We start from the raw sequence: 20,000 nt of genomic DNA, 5'->3' as shown, positions 1-20,000 counted from the left end.
GATTAGATTAGATTAGATTAGATTAGATTAGATTTACATAGTAAAAAAGCAAAGTACATGTACAAAGCCAATAAAACGCAGTTAACATCTAAGTGCATAAGTGGCCTATTTATAAATAAAAATGTGTTTTACAAACAGAAGATGCAGTAGATAATAGAGTTATGGTATATTGTGATATAGTAATGTGCAGTATAACTGCATATTTATATATAGTATGTCTATATTAGCATATATTACAGTATAATACAGTGTAACTGTGCAAACAGTATGCAGTAGATAAGCATGTCTGAAAGATTACCTGCTCAAAGGTAACAGGATACACATGTGTACATCTATGAGTTCTGAATTGTACTGTATATACAGAATAAATACAGGTGGAATATACCGTAGTGCAATAATTATTGGGGTGCAAAGATGCATAGTGCACAAAGCCGTGCGATATAGACAGAAAATGACAATGTTAATTAACACTTCATGATTGGCTGCTCAGTGCAGTAACAGCCACAGGAAAAAAGCAGTTTTTCAGATGTAAAGAGAGTGAACAGTCCATGAGACAAGTCAAGTCAAATAGACTTTTATTTTCACTTCCACCACAAACGGTACAGTTCAGTACACAGTGAAACGAAAGAACGTTCGTCCAGGGCCAAGGAGTTACATACAACATAAAATAACAACATAAATTAACAACAGCTAACTAGCTAACTAAGAAATCTTATTAGCTGTATACTAGCTGAGACAATGCAGAAAGAAATAAACAGAAAAATGTCTCCTAAGAGAAAATGTCTCTCTTACAGAAGAGACAACATGAAGTGCACGTGCAAATGTGTAAAGAAGAGCGACAGCGTGCCAAAGCGACAACATGACACATTTCAATACTCTGTGGTGATGAGGTAATGAGTTGAGTTAGTGAGAGCAGACACAGTAAACAGTAAACATTTCTTGTAAGTAGCAGCGAAGATAGAAAAGAATTTTGTACAAATAACAAGTAATAAATATTGTGTTACCGGTTGGTATGAACAAGGTTTAGATGGTTGTTGATCAGTGTGTTTGTGTGTGAGTCTTTATTGGTTCAGTCCCAATGTTTTGAGGTAGTTAAGTTTATCTATGTGTGTGTGTGTGTGTGTGTGTGTGTGTGTGTGTGTGTGTGTGTGTGTGTGTGCGTGTGTGTGTGTGTGTGTGTGTGTGTGTGCGTGTGTGTGTGTGTGTGTGTGTGTGTGTGCGTGTGTGTGTGTGTGTCAGTCTCGTCCCTTTTTATTGAGGAGTTGGAAGCTGTGGGTAGAAGCTGTTGCACAGTCTGGATGTGAGGCCTGAATACTTCGGTACCTTTTTTCAGATGAAAGGAGTGTGAAGAGTGTGTGTGAAGAGTGTGTGTGAGGGGTGTGTGTGAGGGGTGTGTGTGATCAGCCACAACCCTGGTGGCTTTGCAGATGCAGCGTGCGGGTACATGTCCCCAATAGAGGGGAGCGAGACCCGATGATCTTCCCAGCTGTCCTTACTATCCACAGTAGGGTCTTGTAGTCTGAGATGGCACAATCCCCAAACCAGACAGTGATGCAGCTGCTCAGGATGATCTAGATGGTCCCTCTGTGGAAGGTGGTGAGGATCAGTAGTTGGACCCTCCTCAGCCTTCTCGGGAAAAAAAGACTTTGTTGGGCTTTCTTGTGCAGAGAGCTGGTGTTGAGGGACCAGGTGAGGTTCTCCAGCAGGTGGACACCCAGGAATTTTAGTTATCTGTAGACAGCATTTCTTGTAAATGTCTTCCATGTTGGGTAGCTGGGTGTCAATGATTTGTTGGGTGATTAAAATAAATAAATAAATAAATATTATTATTTTTTTTATAAATAATAATAATAATAATAATAATAATAATTATTATTATTATTATTATTATTATTATTATAGTAAGTAAAATTATATACAATTTAATAATTAAAAGGTAATGAAAAAAGCCAACATAACGACTCTCTCTTGTGTGTGTGTGTGTGTGTGTGTGTGTGTGTCTTACCCACAGTGCAGGGTGTGATAGACACATAAGCCACTGCATGTTGGACTTCCAGAGCTGAGAGTTTCGCTTCAGCAGTAAGATCTTCCTCCTCTGATTAGAGTCGTTATTCTACTGTAAGTTACTGTAACTAAACTTAAATTAAACTACACATGCAAATACAAGCAACATGTAAATTACACACAGTGTATTTGCACCTTATGCATTTTTTACTTCTATTTACTTTAATAACTCAATTCACTTTTTTGACTTTTTATCTTTTAAATTCATAATAAATTCTATTGATTAGATTTCATTGCATTATTTTGATTCCCTGCACACAGGAACTTCACTCCTGCTAAACCTTATTGAGGAGAGAAAATCCCTCACAGAGGGACTGAAACTGAGATCCTGCTTCAAACTAAACCTTAAAATGAATCCTGTTTTTTAATGTATTTTTGATTAGGGGCCTGACCCCATCTCCTTCTGACAGAGCGGCTTCACTGCTTCATGTAGAACCATTTTAGAAAACTGAGAGCTGAGAGGATTTGTTTTTTTCTAAAGATTTATTTTTGCAAAAAAAGTTAATTAATAAAAAGTTTAAATAATAATAATAACAAGATGAAGAAGAATTAACATTAATGAAAAAAAATTGTTAAAAGTTGCAATTTATTTGCAGGCGAACGTTGTTTCTGCGTGTGACCTCAGATCTCCATCGCAACCAGCTGGCCTGTGTTGTCATGGCAATAGTGGGGCCTATTCGGTGCTCAGTGTGTGTGTGTGTGTGTGTGTAAAGTCCTGTCACCCGCTCTGATCTCCTCACACGGTTTTGTGGGCTTCAATTCCTCAAAGTTTAATATTAATTATTTATTAAAAGCTGAAATAACTCTTAGATCTGCCTGTCACGTGATACTGACTTTTTTTAATAGCTGGACAACTGCACGTGACAGGAAGTCACACCCGAGTTAGAGTTAGACAGGGTTCAGTTCCTCTCAGCACGCGCCAGGTCAGCCTGAAGCTCATACGTGTGACTGCGCATGTGTGTGACTGCGCATGTGTGTGACGCAGCGGCTCTCCTCCAATAGAATAATTCATTGTCCTAAACACACACTCACACTCACACATACCTCCCAGTACCCTTAACACCAATACACTTTTCCCTGGTGATCAGGACATTTCCAGTGCGTGTGTGTGTGTGTGTGTGTTAAGTCTTTATTCGTCACACATACATTACTGCACAGTGAAATTCTTTATTCTTTGCATATCCCAGCTTCTTGTTAGTAGGCAGGGGTCAGAGCGCAGGGTCAGCCATTTTTACGGCACCCCTGGAGCAGACAGGGTTAAGGGCCTCGCTCAAGGGCCCAACAGTGGCAACCTGGCGGAGCTGGGGCTCGAACCGCCGATCTTCCGATCCGTAACTCAGAGCCTTAACACACTGAGCCACCACTGCGACCCGGTGTGTGTGTCACCCCATAAATTTAACTAATTCTCTCCATCTTTTCTTTATCTTTCTACCCATCCCGAGGCATCTGGAGATTGTACCAGCTTCAGTAGACAAGGCCAACCCTGCGAGGTTCCTGAGGCCTTCAGAGAAGGACCAGCTCCAGCTGGATTCTACACATCCTGCTCCTGTGCTCCCAGTGATCCAGACCCCATCTGCCCTCTGCACCTACTGACTCCCTGTGCTGAACTGGACTTCATGTTCATTTAAAGAATTTCTGTTATATTGTACTTTCAGCTGCACAACACACATGGTGTTATATCATCTCTATCTGTTATCACCCAGATGAGGATGGGTTCCTGTTGAGTCTGGTTCCTCTCTAGGTTTCTTCCTATTACCATCTCAGGGAGTTTTTCCTTGCCACTGTCGCCGTCACCCTTGGCTTCTTCATCAGAGACATTTCATTCATCTCATTATTATCTAGACACATTTTTCTCACACATTTGTGAAGCTGCTTTGTGGCAATGATCATTGATAAAAGCGCTTTATAAATAAAATTTAATTGAAAATGTAAAAAAGTGTGAGAGTGTGCGAGTGTGCGAGTGGCCCTGGAGCTGCAGCTGTGAACCAACACTCCTGTCAAAGGTTTATTACACTCACATTACTATGTAACACACACACTACAGGGAGGAGGAGACACACCACACAAAGCAAATGCGTTTAAATAAATCATTCATTTTCTTTATTATTATTATTATTATTATTATTATTATTATGGCCCAAGCACTATAGGGTGCTCAGGACCCTCTTGTTTTCCTAAGGATTATTTTTTTTCCACCCTTTTGGGCTTTTTGAGCTCTTAACATGCTCAAAAACGCATGAAAATTGGCAGACAGGTTGGAATCTGCTGCCATTAGGATGCCTGAGAGTTGTGTGGCCCAGGGCCCTCAGGGGCCCCCACACCAGATTTTTCTGCATAGCTCATACACACTTTCATGTAGGCACACGAAACTCAGTACACGTTTAGAGCTTATTGTGCCTAACAACTTTCATATGTTCTGGGCTCAACTCAACAGGAGGCCAGTTATTTTGGGTTGTTCGCAAAAATGCACCTGATGGATTTTGATTTACTCCTCCTCCTATGATTAATAACTTTCTGTGTGGCCTTATATTGAGTGACATTATATTTAGTGACATCACATTGAGAAACATCATAGTGTGAGGCTTATTGTCCAGCACCTGTGGCCTATTGTACACACATACACATTACAAATGTTAACACTCACACACACACATGCATGCACACACACACACACACACACTCATACATCACACACATGCACATATACATACACTCACATTACAAATTTTAACACTCAACTCACAGACACACACACATGCACACGCATGCATGTACACACTCATATACACACACGTGCACACGCACATACACATGCACACAAATAAACACATACATACACACAAATTACAAATGTTAACACTCTCACACTCAACACACACACTAACACACTCAACAAATATTTAGGCCCTAAACTGACATCAGCCCTATATAGTGTCTGAAATGTGCAAGTCGTGTAGTGCACTCAGGCGGCGATGGCTTTTTGTAGGTCTTAACACACTCTAATAACACACAGGTTGTGCGGTGGATCCGGGGTGGCGATGGCACTTGCAACTATATCTATTATTATTATTATTATTATTATTATAAAACCATAAAATTCTCTCTTACATTAAGTTACTTTTGTATTTACTACAATGAGCTAAAATAATTATTTAATCAGACCCTTAAACAATTTATACTAACAGGCAGCAGGAAGAGTTTTAATTCTAAACGAATCTGAATTACAAATTACTGACTGAATCGGCAAACAAATTTTATTATTATTATTTTATTATTATTATTATTATTATTATTATTATTATTATAAAAACACGTATGAAGTGTGTGTGTGTGTGTGTGTGTGTGTGTGTAAAGCGTTGGTCCTCCTACACTGCATGTGGTGCTGTAACAGAGCGCGCGCTCACTTCCCGTCTCCACTCTCACCTTTGACGCGCAGGGACAGACGGGGGGGAGTGTGTGTGTGTGTGTGTGTGTGTGTGTGTGTGTCGGAGAAACGCTCAGTGTGTGTGTGGGAGTGTGTGTGTGTGTGAGAGAGAGAGGGAGATGGACGATCTCCGCTGCTGACTCCGGACAGGTAAGGAACAGGATGGAACAGAAACACACCGCGGAGTGTGTGTGTGTGTGTGTGTGTGTGTGTGAGTGTGTGAGCCGGGCTTGGAGACAGGAGCGCGTGCGTGTGAATTAAAAAGCTATAACGCGTCATTCAGCTCTTCCGCCTCTGTGTGTATATGTGTGTGTGTGTGTGTGTGTGTGCGCGCGCCGCGGGGGTCTGACCCTAAGTGGTGATGATGATGATGATGATGATGATGAAGGCTGTAACACTGTAACGCGCTTTTATGGTTTTGTAGTGAAACATCAGCGCTGCTGCTCTGTGGCGCCGCGGATTGAGGAAGTGCAGCGCGGACACACACACACACACACACACACACTCACACACACACACACACACGCCCATTTTCACTCCGTACACAAAACACTCACAAAATAATGATGGTCACCGCTAGTTTGACGCGCGCGCCTTCACTATCACACACACACACACACACACACACACACCGATCATCTGCTCTGAATCGTTTATTCAGACATGGCGCTCGCCGTGTCAGATACACAGGGCCTGTGCAGAGCTGACCGGCACACACACACACACACACACACACCTGCGCGCAATGATCCTGCTGTGTCCTCCCCTCACACACACACACACACACACACACACACACCACCGCATGTAGCCTGGAGCTGAGCAGCACTGAGCGGCTGTGCGCCGTTATAACGCGTCACACCGGAAACCAGACTTATTCCTAATGCGGGGTCTTTATTCTGCACCCCAGTGTCTCTGTCTCCCAGTGTCCATATCTCCCAGTGTCCATATCTCCCAGTGTCCTTATCTCCCAGTGTCTCTATCTCCCAGTGTCTCTATCTCCCAGTGTCCATATCTCCCAGTGTCTCTATCTCCCAGTGTCCATATCTCCTAGTGTCCATATCTCCCAGTGTCTCTATCTCCCAGTGTCTATATCTCCCAGTGTCCTTATCTCCCAGTGTCTCTATCTCCCAGTGTCTATATCTCCCAGTGTCTCTATCTCCCAGTGTCCATATCTCCCAGTGTCTCTATCTCCCAGTGTCCATATCTCCTAGTGTCCATATCTCCCAGTGTCTCTATCTCCCAGTGTCTCTATCTCCCAGTGTCTCTATCTCCCAGTGTCTCTATCTCCCAGTGTCCATATCTCCCAGTGTCTATATCTCCCAGTGTCTCTATCTCCCAGTGTCCATATCTCCCAGTGTCTCTATCTCCCAGTGTCCATATCTCCCAGTGTCCATATCTCCCAGTGTCTCTATCTCCCAGTGTCTCTATCTCCCAGTGTCTCTATCTCCCAGTGTCCATATCTCCCAGTGTCCATATCTCCCAGTGTCCATATCTCCCAGTGTCTCTATCTCCCAGTGTCTATATCTCCCAGTGTCCATATCTCCCAGTGTCTCTATCTCCCAGTGTCCATATCTCCCAGTGTCTCTATCTCCCAGTGTCCATATCTCCCAGTGTCTCTATCTCCCAGTGTCTCTATCTCCCAGTGTCCATATCTCCCAGTGTCTATATCTCCCAGTGTCTCTATCTCCCAGTGTCCATATCTCCCAGTGTCCATATCTCCCAGTGTCTCTATCTCCCAGTGTCTCTATCTCCCAGTGTCCATATCTCCTAGTGTCCATATCTCCCAGTGTCTCTATCTCCCAGTGTCTCTATCTCCCAGTGTCCATATCTCCCAGTGTCTATATCTCCCAGTGTCTATATCTCCCAGTGTCTCTATCTCCCAGTGTCAATATCTCCCAGTGTCCATATCTCCCAGTGTCTCTATCTCCCAGTGTCTATATCTCCCAGTGTCTCTATCTCCCAGTGTCCATATCTCCCAGTGTCTATATCTCCCAGTGTCTCTATCTCCCAGTGTCCATATCTCCCAGTGTCCATATCTCCCAGTGTCCATATCTCCCAGTGTCTCTATCTCCCAGTGTCCATATCTCCCAGTGTCCATATCTCCCAGTGTCTCTATCTCCCAGTGTCTCTATCTCCCAGTGTCTCTATCTCCCAGTGTCTCTATCTCCCAGTGTCTCTATCTCCCAGTGTCCATATCTCCCAGTGTCCATATCTCCCAGTGTCCATATCTCCCAGTGTCTCTATCTCCTAGTGTCCATATCTCCCAGTGTCCATATCTCCCAGTGTCTCTATCTCCTAGTGTCTATATCTCCCAGTGTCTATATCTCCCAGATGTGTATGTGTGTATTCTCCCAGCACCTCTGCATTGAGGTTCTGCACCTTTAGATGGACACAGCGGCTTCTGTACTGCTGTTTGGTTCCTCATTAGAGAAGAGCGCAGGCCACTGTGTCATAAATAATTCTGCAACACATCATTATTGTTGTTGTTGTTATAATAATAATAATAATAATAATAATAATAAGTAGTAGTAGTAGAATTATAACCTAAGTTAGATAAACATTTATGTATTGTTGGCTACAGAATCTTTAAGGGTTCCCCAAATTAGAGATATGTTTTTCTAAAAATTGGAATTATTATTATTCATATTATTATTAGTATTTCCTTTAGACTGTATAAAATCAAACTGCATGTATTGTCTTTTAAAAAATCGATTTCTCTTTTTCGTCCTTGATCAAACTGACACTGACTTTTACTAAAACTTTTCCTTTAATTAGACGATTTCTGAATCTCTGTTTGTCGTGTGTAAAAACAACAGCAGGTGGAGTTTTGGACGCCTCCCACATTAACACTTACTGTTTATATTGATTCCCTCACCCGGTCGCACTGATACAGACGTGAACACTGAAACTCCACCCAAGTCAACACCTGTGTGTGTTTGTTAAACAGCTGTATAGTGTTGTGTAAACATGAATGAGCTGAGTATAAATGTGAAATCAACAAATTAAACAAACTTCTCTCTTTTGTCTGCAGCTCCTTGTGGCAGAACAGTGCGGCGCGATGGACAAAGAGCCCCAAACGAAAGCAGAGCAGTCCAAAAGTCCAACCACCTCCACTACGACCTCCACCCCCACCACGACCTCCACGAGCACCACCCCCCCAGCCGTGAGCCCCCCACATCCCCCCAATGGCACGGCGAAGAGCAGCTCTGCTCTCACGGCGGTCACCACCTTCCACAGCCAGCCTCCGCCCTCAGACAGAAAAGTCACTCAGGTACAGTAATGATCTCCACCTCTTTATGAGCTGTGTTTACCCACAAACTTTCACGCCATCTCACCATCTCCAGTTTAACCTCTGCAACACTCACCACTGTTACAATGGCAGACCGTCAGGATGTGGGTGTAGGACCTGGAAACAGATTTTTTAAAACACAAAGTAATTTCCTTGGGAATTTGTTCGATAAGTGTTTTAGATCGGTGGTTCTAGAGTGGTTTCGCGCAGTGGTTCAAGGAGGTTCCTCACAGCTTCAGGGTTTAATCTCATGCTCGGGTTTCCGTCTTTTTGGGGTTTCACATCTTGTCCATGTTTAAGTGTGGGAGTCTTCCAGGTTCTTTGATTTCCTCTGAAAAACCAACCAGTAGATGGATGGGCTGAGTTCAGTTTCCTTACAGTGTGTGTGTGTGTGTGTGTGTGTGTGTGTGTGTGTGTTCGTGTTGGGGGTATTTTTTCCCCACACTACAGTGATTTAGGAATAAACTCCAGATCCTCTGCTATTAGGCTCTCATTAATGATGTAGCACCTAAAATAAAAGCAGCTCCACTCTAAAACTCATAAGAAGACTTTAGTGAGACTCGAGTGTTTAATGGTTTAAGGCCTAGATGCAGCCTGAGAGTGAATGGTAATGCAAACTTGCATGTGTCTGGTTTCTTGTGGGACCTTTTCACCATCACACTACTCACCTTCCCCTGCATGATTTTTTTTTATTTCATCAGGCTCTTATTTTTACTTTCAGAACTTTTTCCAAATCTTATTTAATTAAGAGTTCTTTAGTCAAAGACTGAATTGTGTGGTTATGTGATTTTGTTTCAGGTCAATCTGTTTGGGGACAGACTGGCTCCTGCTTTCTCAGCCACTGTTTCATCTCAAAAAACAGTATGTACTCCACATTTTGTCCCTCTTTTTATTCCTTTTTTAAGACACCAAACTCCTAAAATACTCCACCCAAGAGGTGAAAGGTGACATTCATCACAGTGTTTTAAAGTGAGGAGGGTTTTGTCAGGGTTTTGGGGTGTGTGAAGTGTGTGTGTGTAAAGTGTGTGTGTGGAGTGTTCAGGATCTCTCCTGCTCCTCTTGGTTGTGTTTCCTCGAGGCACAGTCATGGTTCGGTTACATTATTTATGTTTAATAATTTCACGTTGTTCTGCATGAGGTCTAAAGTGTGCGATGTTTATTTACAACCAAACTTGGATTAATTAATGGTCTAATTGATTAATACTTTTCTTTTGACTTGTTTTGATCAATTCTTGATCCTCATGGTTGTGTTTCTTCAGACATGTTCTTTAACACACTCTCAGGTTTCTAACAGGCAAGTTGCCGCGGTTGCACCTTCACCCAGATTCTCACATCATCTAACGGTAACCCTCCTACATCATGCTTCTTGTGTGACCCCTCAGGTGTCGCTTCCCAGCATGCCCGGCGCAGCCACACTCATCCGAGCCACCCAGAGCTCCAGTCCCACCGGCATCAACCACAAGATCTCACCGCAGGCCCTGCTCGTAGGGAAGGGTCCCGCCAATCAGACCCAAATGCTCCTGAGGGCTCAGATGGTAAAGGAACCCGCCTCAGTTCCTGCTCTCATCTGAGTAACATCCTGTCTAATGTCCAGCAGAAACAAAACCATCATGTGTTAATATTAGAGCTGTCGTCTAGACAAAGGCACTACAGGGAAATGATTTGGGTTTGTGTACGGAGTATTATGTCTTTAATTTGTACTTCCTTTTTCCTACTTAAGAAGATTTGTTTGAGTCTTCAGTTTTATTTATCTACTTTTTCTCCATCACATGTCCATAAAAATGCTCGGATCTTTATTAAAAAACATTGCAAAGCATAAACTCTTCCTCAAATACTCCACTTTATTACTGCTCCTAAACACTGTTCAGAAAGGTTTGTACTTCTTTTAACCCACACTCCCTTCTCCCTCCATATTTTCTCATTTTAACCTTCAGATCTCTTAACGCTGTCACATTTCTTTCTTACTTTTTTCTCAGTATGATTTCTTTTTAATATTACAGATTTAAATCAAATCTAGAGAGGAATGTTAAGATAATGTTAGCTTGGTAAGTTAGCTAGTTCTGTTTTGTAAAATAGTTTAATCACTCGTTTAAAAAAGTTTGGGTGATTTGGGTTTAATCATTAACATGCCTTAGCTTCCACTCTGTTGAACGTTAGCTAAGCATGAAGACAAATTCTCGACGTATCTGAGTTAGCATGATGTTTCCTTTTCAGTGTAGCGGATTAGCGAGTCCTGCAAGCTAAACTCGATGCTCAGCTCTTTTTTTTCAGTTGAAAACATCACATTTTTACACTTAAGTGTGTTCACACGTCACTACTTTTTAACATTTTTGCTCATCAGTTTTTTTTAGATAAGTCTTACCCATGACACTAACCCCGTCCCCCCCCCCCGTCCCCCACGTCCCCCCCTCCCTACCCCCTGCCCCGTCCAAACCGTAATCCTACAGTGTTTCCTCTGGCCACTGCAGGGTGTTCTGTATTTATTCTCCGTTCTGAATGTTGGACGGAAACTTTCTTGGTTTCTGAGGGGAAACTTTCTGAGAGCTCTCTCGCGTCCCTCCCTCTCTCGCTGCACTTATTTACACCACGTGCCGTCTCACGATCACTCGCGCATTTTTGAATAATTGTCTCGTAACAGCAAATCATGCATGTGCTTTTTATTCTTATTTAGTGTTAGTGTATTGTAGAGAGAAGAGTTTTTTCTCACCAGGCCGTGTGCGGAAGCTCTGCTCGTGCTGCAGGTCACATGGACCGAAACAGACACGGGGTCTTTTTTTTACCACTTGAAAAACTTGTGTGACTTTACTGTGAAACTCATCATCGCACCCACACTATGAGTTCTTTACCTTCCTCTTCCTCTCTCTCTCTCTCTCTCTCTTTCTCTTATGTTTTCCTCACTTTAGCTGATTTTAACATCTACAGTGCGACCTGATGCCCCTGTCCTCTCCTCCTCTTCCTCCTCCTCTCCTTCTTCCTCTTCACCTCGATTCCCTTCTTCACAGGTGAGAGTCTCTTCACTGATCAGGTCTAAACTGTCCTCTTAACCCATTGAGTATAGGGTCATAAGACGGTTTGTGTGTTTGTGTGTGTGTTTTAAGCAGAACGTGATATACTGTGACTAAATTGAGTGATTTATTTATTATTATTATTAACATTTATGATAAACAATTTTATAGCTACGCAGTCTTCTATAGTAAATAGTAAACTTTGGTTGCTAAGCAACATAACTTTCATAAAATCCAACTTTGAGGAGCAATGGTGATGTAGGTCACTAGATTGCGAATTTGTATCTCTTGAGAGCATTAATTAATACTAATCATCATAATTACACTAAGTGATTCATTACTATAAGTAATTAAATTCTCTATCTGCCCTGTCCTCGAACGACCCTCTGATCATCACGGCAACAACACACAGTCACGTGTGTCAGTCTTTTTATTTGGATATTAATATTGTGCTGTTTGTATGGCATTCATGGTGAATCAGTGTGTGTGTGTGTGTGCATGTGTGTGTGTGTCTTGCCTTTAGCTCCAGAGTTTGACACTCCGCCCCCCTCCACCTGGTACACTGACCATCCCACCAAACCTGCCCCTGAAGTCCGCCTCCCCCTGTCCGCCCCCAGCCCTGACCCGTGCCCGAGTGCCCACCCTGACTCCAAGACCCTGCCCACAACCGTGCAGCCCTGGAAAGGACATGCCCACAAAGACAGAGGGTGCCACCTCGCCATTACCCTCAGCCCCACCCAAAGCTCCACCCGTTCGCCATCTTACCGTGCCGCCGCCATGTGAGTCACTGAGTTCATTACAGAATTATGTAAATATTTCTTATTGCTTTTTATTATAAAAGTGTCTTTTTTACCCAGAAGTATTCTGTAAATCTATTTTTAGATAGTGATGTCGTGATTTTAGTAAACAGCACTTAGATATAAGTAGATATATGTAAAGTTTATAAGGGTTTTAAAAAAGAAATTCATTAACCTAATATTAATTAAGCCAATCAGCTGTATATAAATACTTAATAAATAATATTCACAAACAACATGTACAGAGCTGAACCCCTCATCCCAGAACATCAGTGTCATTGAAATAATTCTGCTTCCTGATATCGAATGTTACCATGACGACGGGAATAAACATGTCTCATTTTGGGGATAACAATATTTGGAAACAGCAGATTTAATGCTAAAATCCTGACATTTGAATGTTAAAGTCTCAGTCCTGAGACAGGAAAAACAATAATCATTGTTTTTTTTTTTTTTACTTTAATTTTAATATGGAAATAAAAGTAATTTATTTGCTGATCCTGTGCTTAAAAACACATGGACTGATGTTACTGTTGTAGTTAAACTTGTTTGATGATGCAGACAGGTAGAAGGGAGAGCCACAGTTTAAATATCAATATAATATAATATGATATGACATGACATGTTACAAATTTTAATTCAAATTTTTATTACTCACATGCACAACCAGTATGATATGCAGTAAAACGTTTACATGACTGCATGACTTGGATGAATGAGAATAGAAAAGAATGTAAAATATAAAATCTACAATATATGCTAAATTGTTACAAAAAAATAAAATAAAGTATGAAGTAGAAATATTAAAAGATATGTAAAAAGGTATGAAGTATAAACTGTATGGTGTGTATTGAGTATATGGACGGTGCAATGTGTGCGATGTGTGGTGTAGTGGCAGCAGTATGGGTGAGTGTGAAATGAGATGATGGTCATTCTGGTGAAGTGTCCTAGTGTACCTCATCACTGACGCCCAAACATGGAGAACCAGGACTCTGTGAGCGTCTGTACTCGTGTTTGTTTTCTCGTTCCGAGCGTTTAACCGTGCAGCGGTGATGTGTGTGTTTTCAGCTCTTTATGCTCCGGCTCAGTCTCACGCGCTGGCCAAGCAGAAGTTAAGCAGCAGCCTTAAGAGACCTCACAGTCAGATCAGCATTCCGCAGCATCCGTTCCCTTCGAGGCATCCACATCCGAATTCCTCTCCGATCGTACCAAAGAAACCTCTCCCCGAGCTGAAGCGTTGTCCGTCCACCCAGGCATCACCCAGTGGCCCGAGCCCGACCTCCGCCGTGCCCATCACCGTACCCAATCTCAGCAGAACCCACCTGTCTCCACCCACCTTGACCCTACCGCTGACCCCCGCCTCACCTGGAGGCTCCTTACTCGCCACGAAACAGCTCCTGAGGATCGCTCTGTCCTCCGCCTCCGCCTCCACCCAGTGCACCAACGGCCAGGCGAAGTCGTCCACCATGTCCCCATCTCACGATCTTGGCCAGCCGAAGCCTCAGCTCTCTCCCGCATCGGCCAAACCCGAGTGTCCGATCCCTTCACCACAGGGCTCCAACACCTGCCCCCAGCTGGTGCAGCTGTCCCCCTCCAGACAGACCTGGACATCTCCACAACGAGCTTCACCTCCATCTCCGGTCCTCCCACTCGTCTCCACCAGCTCCACACCTTCACCCGTGCCTCCACAGTCCCCTCTCACTTCCATCACACACACCACTGACACCACCAAGGAACTGAAAAGTGCAAAGCTGAAGACGAAGCTGGGGAACGGCCCTGAGGAGATTCCACAGGATCTCAAACTTCCATCACTACAGACAAAAAGTGTGGAAGGAACCCAAACATCACAGAGCGTTTGTACAGAACCACAGCCTTCAGGAACCGCGGACAAGCCTGCAGTGAGTCTCACGCGTTATTTATTTGTTTGTTTCTTTGTTTGCAAGCGAGAGTAGACGTTAGTATCTCCAGGAAAACAAAAACAAGAAGACAAGGATATAATTTAGCTTCCACGAAGTTTCCAATGTAAAATATTGCTTCATATAAATTACTTTAATTATATTTGCATACAATCTCATTTCCTCTTTTCTCTTTCATCCACTGAGCATTTGTGTCCTCTGGATTAATATAATACAAGTTAATCATTTTTCACTTCCTGTATCAATTGTGGATGGTGCACTCAGAGTTCATAAGTCACGCGGGATGCGAACGTTTGCACTCAGCAGTACACTGTGTTTGCTTTTTGTATGTTTGTGTGTATTTGGAGCTGTATCCGTGTGTATGTGTGTAGGAGGTTAAATACAGGTGTTTGTGGTGTGTGTCAGGTGTGTAAACGGCCGGCGGTGTGTACAGAAGAACCGAAGTTGCAGAAGACGCCATCTGTGTCTGTAGCATCGACAGCTGGACGAAAAGACGTTTGTGAGGACGCGTTGTCTCATGCAGACAATCACTCAGGTATTCAGGACGTCTTGGAGTTCGGTTCAAGCTTTATGTCTGAACAGTTTGACTGAAAAATGCTATAAAAGCCATTTTAAAGAGGCTTTGACCTGATATATTTTTGGTGGCAGTAACGGCTGCGTTACACAGAAAAAATGCGACGTGTCTGTAATGAGCCAATCATGTCGCTTCTTTCTGTCACATGATCAGACTAACACTAAGACTTTCCTGTTCTCTCACTGCTCCAGCCATCTCCTTGGATCCGTCCCCAGTCCCGTCCTCCATGATACGACCCTCAGTCGTGTCTCCCGCCAAACTCCCGGGCGTTTCAGAGAGCGCGCCCACGCAGCAGCCGTCCTCCAGCCTCATGGGACCCGCAGAACCCAAAAAAACGCTCGTCCTCACTCACCTTGTGGACGGTTTTATCATTCAGGAAGGACTGGAACCGTTCCCGGTACTGCACACATATGTGGACCAGGCACACACACACTGACACACACACACGGAACAGGACACGGTACTGACACCGAATACTGAAACACACTGAAGTTCAGGAAATCACGTGACTCCAGTTATTTTTATTTCTTAAAGGAAGAAACTCATATGCAGGTCTGAAGTTTAGATCTGACAGGATATTATCAGGAAGAAATTTTAAATAAAAAAAAGTTTTAAAGAGCCCATAATCCAGCTTTGGGATTATGTGTAGAAAGTTTATGAAAACATATATTATAAAGAGTAATTATATATATTATCTTTAAACAGCTTTAATGCAGCTTTTCTGTGTTTGTGGACACTGCGCATGAAAGGGTTAAACTAATAATAATAAGAATAATAAATAATAATAATTAATAACCGTGATACTTAAAAAAAAATAATAAGGTAAACTATTTTAATTTATCCTGTGTGTGTGTGTGTGTGTGTGTGTGTGTGTTGTGTATGATTTATATTATGAAGGTGAATAGGTCGTCTTTGATGGTGGGTCCAAACTGTGGTTTAGGACTGAACGGAGCAAACGGACCAGGCGTCTGTAACGCCACCTCAGAATCCCCCGAGAACTCGACCGACTCGGACGACGAGATTTCTGTCACAAATAGTGAGTTCCGGTTTTGGTTTTCTACAGACAATCCCCATACGCCCAGTTACGCCCAGTTACGCCCAGTTACACCCAGTTACACCATGATGTTTAAAGTAGAACATTTATGCTTTTCACTGTAAAAAACCTGGAGATAAAACTGAGAGGAAATCACTAACCTCTGCGGAGATCTGATCATAAACTATTTTCATAGAAAACAACCTCAGCTTAAAAAACATCTTAATTATCATGAGTATGAAATAAACCAAAGGCAATAATCACTATATCGCAGATTTCACAAAATTGCTATGGTACAAATAATAATAATAATAATAATAATCATAAAAGGTAAAAATAAAATAAATAAAGAGATAAAGAGATTTCAGATGTCTGTGTTTTACAATAAATGTGTGTTGGATGTCTCCCGTGTCCTAAAAATAAATGTAGATGTATTAGTACATGAAGATTTCCTCTCCGCTTGTCTGTCTAGACGGTGTGAGTGTTGGACACAGACTCGTCCTGCAGTGTCACTTCTGTAAGAGGAAAGGAACGGCGCAAACCTTCAACCGCTCCAAGCGCTTCTGCTCCAAATCCTGTGCAAAGAGGTACAACGTTAATATTCATTTATTCACAGTCAGCACAGGAGGGTTAGGGTTAGGGTTAGACTGGTCAGGTTGGGGGGGGGGGGGGTGCACTCAGACTGTAAGGTTGGGGGGGTGGGGGTGGGTGGTGCACTGGTCAGGTTTGGGGGGGGTGGAGGGGGGGTGCACTCAGACTGGTCAGATTGGGGGTGGGGGGGGGGGGTGTACTCAGACTGGTCAGATTGGGGGTGGGGGGGGGTGTACTCAGACTGGTCAGGTTGGGGGGGTGGGGGTGGGTGGTGCACTGGTCAGGTTTGGGGGTGGGGGGGGGGGGGTGTACTCAGACTGGTCAGATTGGGGGTGGGGGGGGGGTGTACTCAGACTGGTCAGGTTGGGGGGGTGGGGGTGGGGGGTGCACTGGTCAGGTTTGGGGGGGGTGGAGGGGGGGTGCACTCAGACTGGTCAGATTGGGGGTGGGGGGGGGTGTACTCAGACTGGTCAGATTGGGGGTGGGGGGGGGGGTGCACTCAGACTGGTCAGATTGGGGGTGTGGGGGGGGTGTACTCAGACTGGTCAGATTGGGGGGGTGGGGGTGGGTGGTGCACTGGTCAGGTTTGGGGGGGGTGGAGGGGGGGTGCACTCAGACTGGTCAGATTGGGGGTGGGGGGGGGGTGTACTCAGACTGGTCAGGTTGGGAGGGTGGGGGGGGGGTGTACTCAGACTGGGAATCCTTTAGCCGTGGTGTGAACCAGTAAAAGGTAAAACTTTATCCTGCACTGAAGCACATTCTCAGTGTCTGACTGTAAGGGTGACGTTCCTGATGTAGAAATAACCTGCTGCTCACACACACACCACTGGCCGCAGTGATGAAACGGCTGTGTGACTTCCTGTGGGTAGAAATGTGCTTCAGGAAGAGTTTAAATAAAGAACAGCGACACACAAGAAAATACGAACCATAAAATCACTCCAAGCTGAGGCTGACTTTCAGAAAAATAATCACAAACGTGTTTAAATGCTTTTGTCCAATCAACTGTTAACACAATTAAAAAAGAGACACATAATCTATACTGTGTGTGTGTGTGTGTGTGTGTGTGTATAAAAACAGGGACAGGATGTGGTCAGAGGGCAGAAGGTGTACAAGCAGAAACCTGAGTGGGATTAAATGAAACTTCACCAGCACGTTGTTTTTGTCTCTAGGTTCAGCTACACGAAGCGTTTCCGAGCTCTGCGGCGCTGCGTCAGTGAAGGAGGACATCGATCTGAACTTAACGGAGCCGAGGACGAGATCGAGGAGGGATCTTTCCAGCAGGTTTGTCCTCATCATCACGCTTTAACTTAACTTTGTGTGAAATCTCAAAAATGTAAATAAAAAAAGGAACATTATTCGTCAGTCTGCCTCAGTCAGTGTCTCTGCAGCACCCCTAGTGTCAGGACTGTGTAACCGCAACTAGGTGAGAGTTTTTTTTATTTTAAATTATAAAATAAATATTATAAAATTGCGTCGTTTGTGATGCACTTTTGCACTCGCTATTAATTGACACAGAAGTATAACATTTTTATACCATAAATTGACGCACAGCAATGTGAATAATTTTTTTTCTTTAAACTGAGTGGCGGTGGCTCAGTGTGCTGGGGCTCTGAGTGCTGGTCGGAAGGTCAGCGGTTTAAGCATCAGCACTGCCAGGTTGGTGCAGTCGGGCCCTTAACCCTGTCTGCGCTGTATAATGGCTGACCCTGCGCTCTGACCCCAGCCTACTAACAAAAAGCTGGTACATACGAAGAATAGAGAATTTGACTGTATGTGCGGCAAATCTATGCTGAACTTATATGGTCATGTCTTCACTGTCTTCTGATATTCAAAGCTGTTTTGTTTTCATAGTGAACGAAATACTGATTTGTAATTTAAAATGCACTTATTTTATTTCATGTGTGTTGCAGGTAAAACATGGCACAACGGAGCAGTGGAGGATTCTCCAGCGCCCCCCACAGGACGGTGAGGACGAGGCCGCCGCTCCGATGAAGACGAGGCTGCGCAGACACACGGAGCAGAGCGTGAGGGAGAGAGAGACCAGGACCGGCGAGATCACAAGCGCTCCCACGTCACCTCTGGACGTGGTTTCACCCACGGACCTGTCTCCACACTCCAAACCTGCGCAGTGGACCGTAGACCAAGTGTGGAGCTTCATCGCCAATCTACCGGGTGAGATCACAGAGCGTGCACTCAGACATCTTACCAGCTTTTGCTTTGAATGTTCTCAACATTTCTAAACGCTGACCTCTGTGTGACCTTGGCAGGATGTCAGGACATCGCTGAATCGTTTCGAGCGCAGGAGATCGACGGACAGGCCCTGCTGCTGCTCACTGAAGACCACCTGATGAGTGCCATGAATGTCAAACTGGGACCCGCACTCAAAATCTGTGCCCGAATCAACTCGCTGAGAGAAGGAGGGAGGTAAAGAAGAACCCAGAGAGAGAGAGAGAGAGAGACAGGTTTGAGTCTTGTGGACGATCAGAGCACTTGCCAATAGAATAGAGCCATTTTGTGCACTTTAATCTTTAAAGAGATTCACGCGGTGAAGTCAACGTGTCGAGGTAATGTGTGTATTTTTGCTTGAACTGATTTAGACTAACATTACAGTAGCCTTCCGTAACCTTTAGCCTCTGTCTGAAAGCATGATAGCAATATAATGGTCCCCTTAATTTCTGTGAACATAACGCGAGATCTATATCCAGTCCTAGTGCGAGGGAAATGTTCGTGTCTGCTTCTTTTTTTTTTCTGTAGCTGATTGGCTCGAAATCATAATCAGGGTTTGTCGAGTTTCTATTTTTCACTAAAAGGACGACACTTCCTGTGTCTGTGGAGGAATTAGACAAGAGTGGAAGTGCTATAAATGTGCGCATGTCCCTCCCCTTCCTGTTGTAGATATTTTCTTATTGTACTGTATATGTGTACATGTATAACGATGCAGTGCTCTGTGTGTATAAATCTATACAAAATGTTTTGTGAAGGATTTGTAATATTTAATATATTTGTCTTCTAAGGCTCTAGGAAATACAAATGCAAGCGATTTGAGATTTTTAAGCATTTTTAAAAAAAAGATAATGATGTTTGACATGCTGATAAGATTATGTAGGCTAAATGAGATGAGATGAAATTTTATCAGAGCATCTTCACTCCAGTGGAAACGTGGAACCCGAACACGTGGAACATGTGGCAGTACGCAGGTACTTAAACACACAGTCTCGCCTAACGAAGGTACAGCGAAGGTGGTGCCTTTTTCTGACATGGAGACCTTATAAAACTGCTGTAGACATTGTACTATAATCTCGTG

At 43.6% G+C, this 20,000-nt stretch overlaps 1 protein-coding gene across 2 annotated transcripts in view; it reads left to right on the top strand.

The window, feature by feature from the left end:
- The first annotated feature begins 5,503 nt into the window (after positions 1 to 5,503).
- si:ch211-230g15.5 (polyhomeotic-like protein 3) overlaps positions 5,504 to 20,000 on the top strand; it is a 14,586-nt gene continuing 89 nt past the window's right edge. Inside the window, exons 1-14 of one of the 2 annotated variants that reach the window (XM_053487979.1) lie at positions 5,504 to 5,638; positions 8,523 to 8,762; positions 9,579 to 9,641; positions 10,163 to 10,315; positions 11,684 to 11,782; positions 12,309 to 12,564; positions 13,651 to 14,480; positions 14,904 to 15,033; positions 15,264 to 15,469; positions 15,970 to 16,108; positions 16,578 to 16,692; positions 17,866 to 17,977; positions 18,607 to 18,868; positions 18,964 to 20,000. The exon at positions 18,964 to 20,000 is cut by the window's right edge and continues 89 nt beyond it. In XM_053487979.1, the coding sequence (XP_053343954.1) occupies positions 8,550 to 8,762; positions 9,579 to 9,641; positions 10,163 to 10,315; positions 11,684 to 11,782; positions 12,309 to 12,564; positions 13,651 to 14,480; positions 14,904 to 15,033; positions 15,264 to 15,469; positions 15,970 to 16,108; positions 16,578 to 16,692; positions 17,866 to 17,977; positions 18,607 to 18,868; positions 18,964 to 19,124 (2,739 nt within the window). In that variant the 5' untranslated portion in view covers positions 5,504 to 5,638; positions 8,523 to 8,549 and the 3' untranslated portion in view covers positions 19,125 to 20,000. The remainder of the gene's footprint in view (positions 5,639 to 8,522; positions 8,763 to 9,578; positions 9,642 to 10,162; positions 10,316 to 11,683; positions 11,783 to 12,308; positions 12,565 to 13,650; positions 14,481 to 14,903; positions 15,034 to 15,263; positions 15,470 to 15,969; positions 16,109 to 16,577; positions 16,693 to 17,865; positions 17,978 to 18,606; positions 18,869 to 18,963) is intronic. The other variant, XM_053487980.1, reaches the window with a different exon arrangement.

Source organism: Clarias gariepinus, chromosome 26 (genome assembly GCF_024256425.1).
Source record: "Clarias gariepinus isolate MV-2021 ecotype Netherlands chromosome 26, CGAR_prim_01v2, whole genome shotgun sequence".
NCBI classification, from domain to species: domain Eukaryota; kingdom Metazoa; phylum Chordata; class Actinopteri; order Siluriformes; family Clariidae; genus Clarias; species Clarias gariepinus.
The sequence above is the reverse complement of the archived record's forward strand: the minus strand, read 5'-3'. Positions and strand labels throughout refer to the sequence as shown.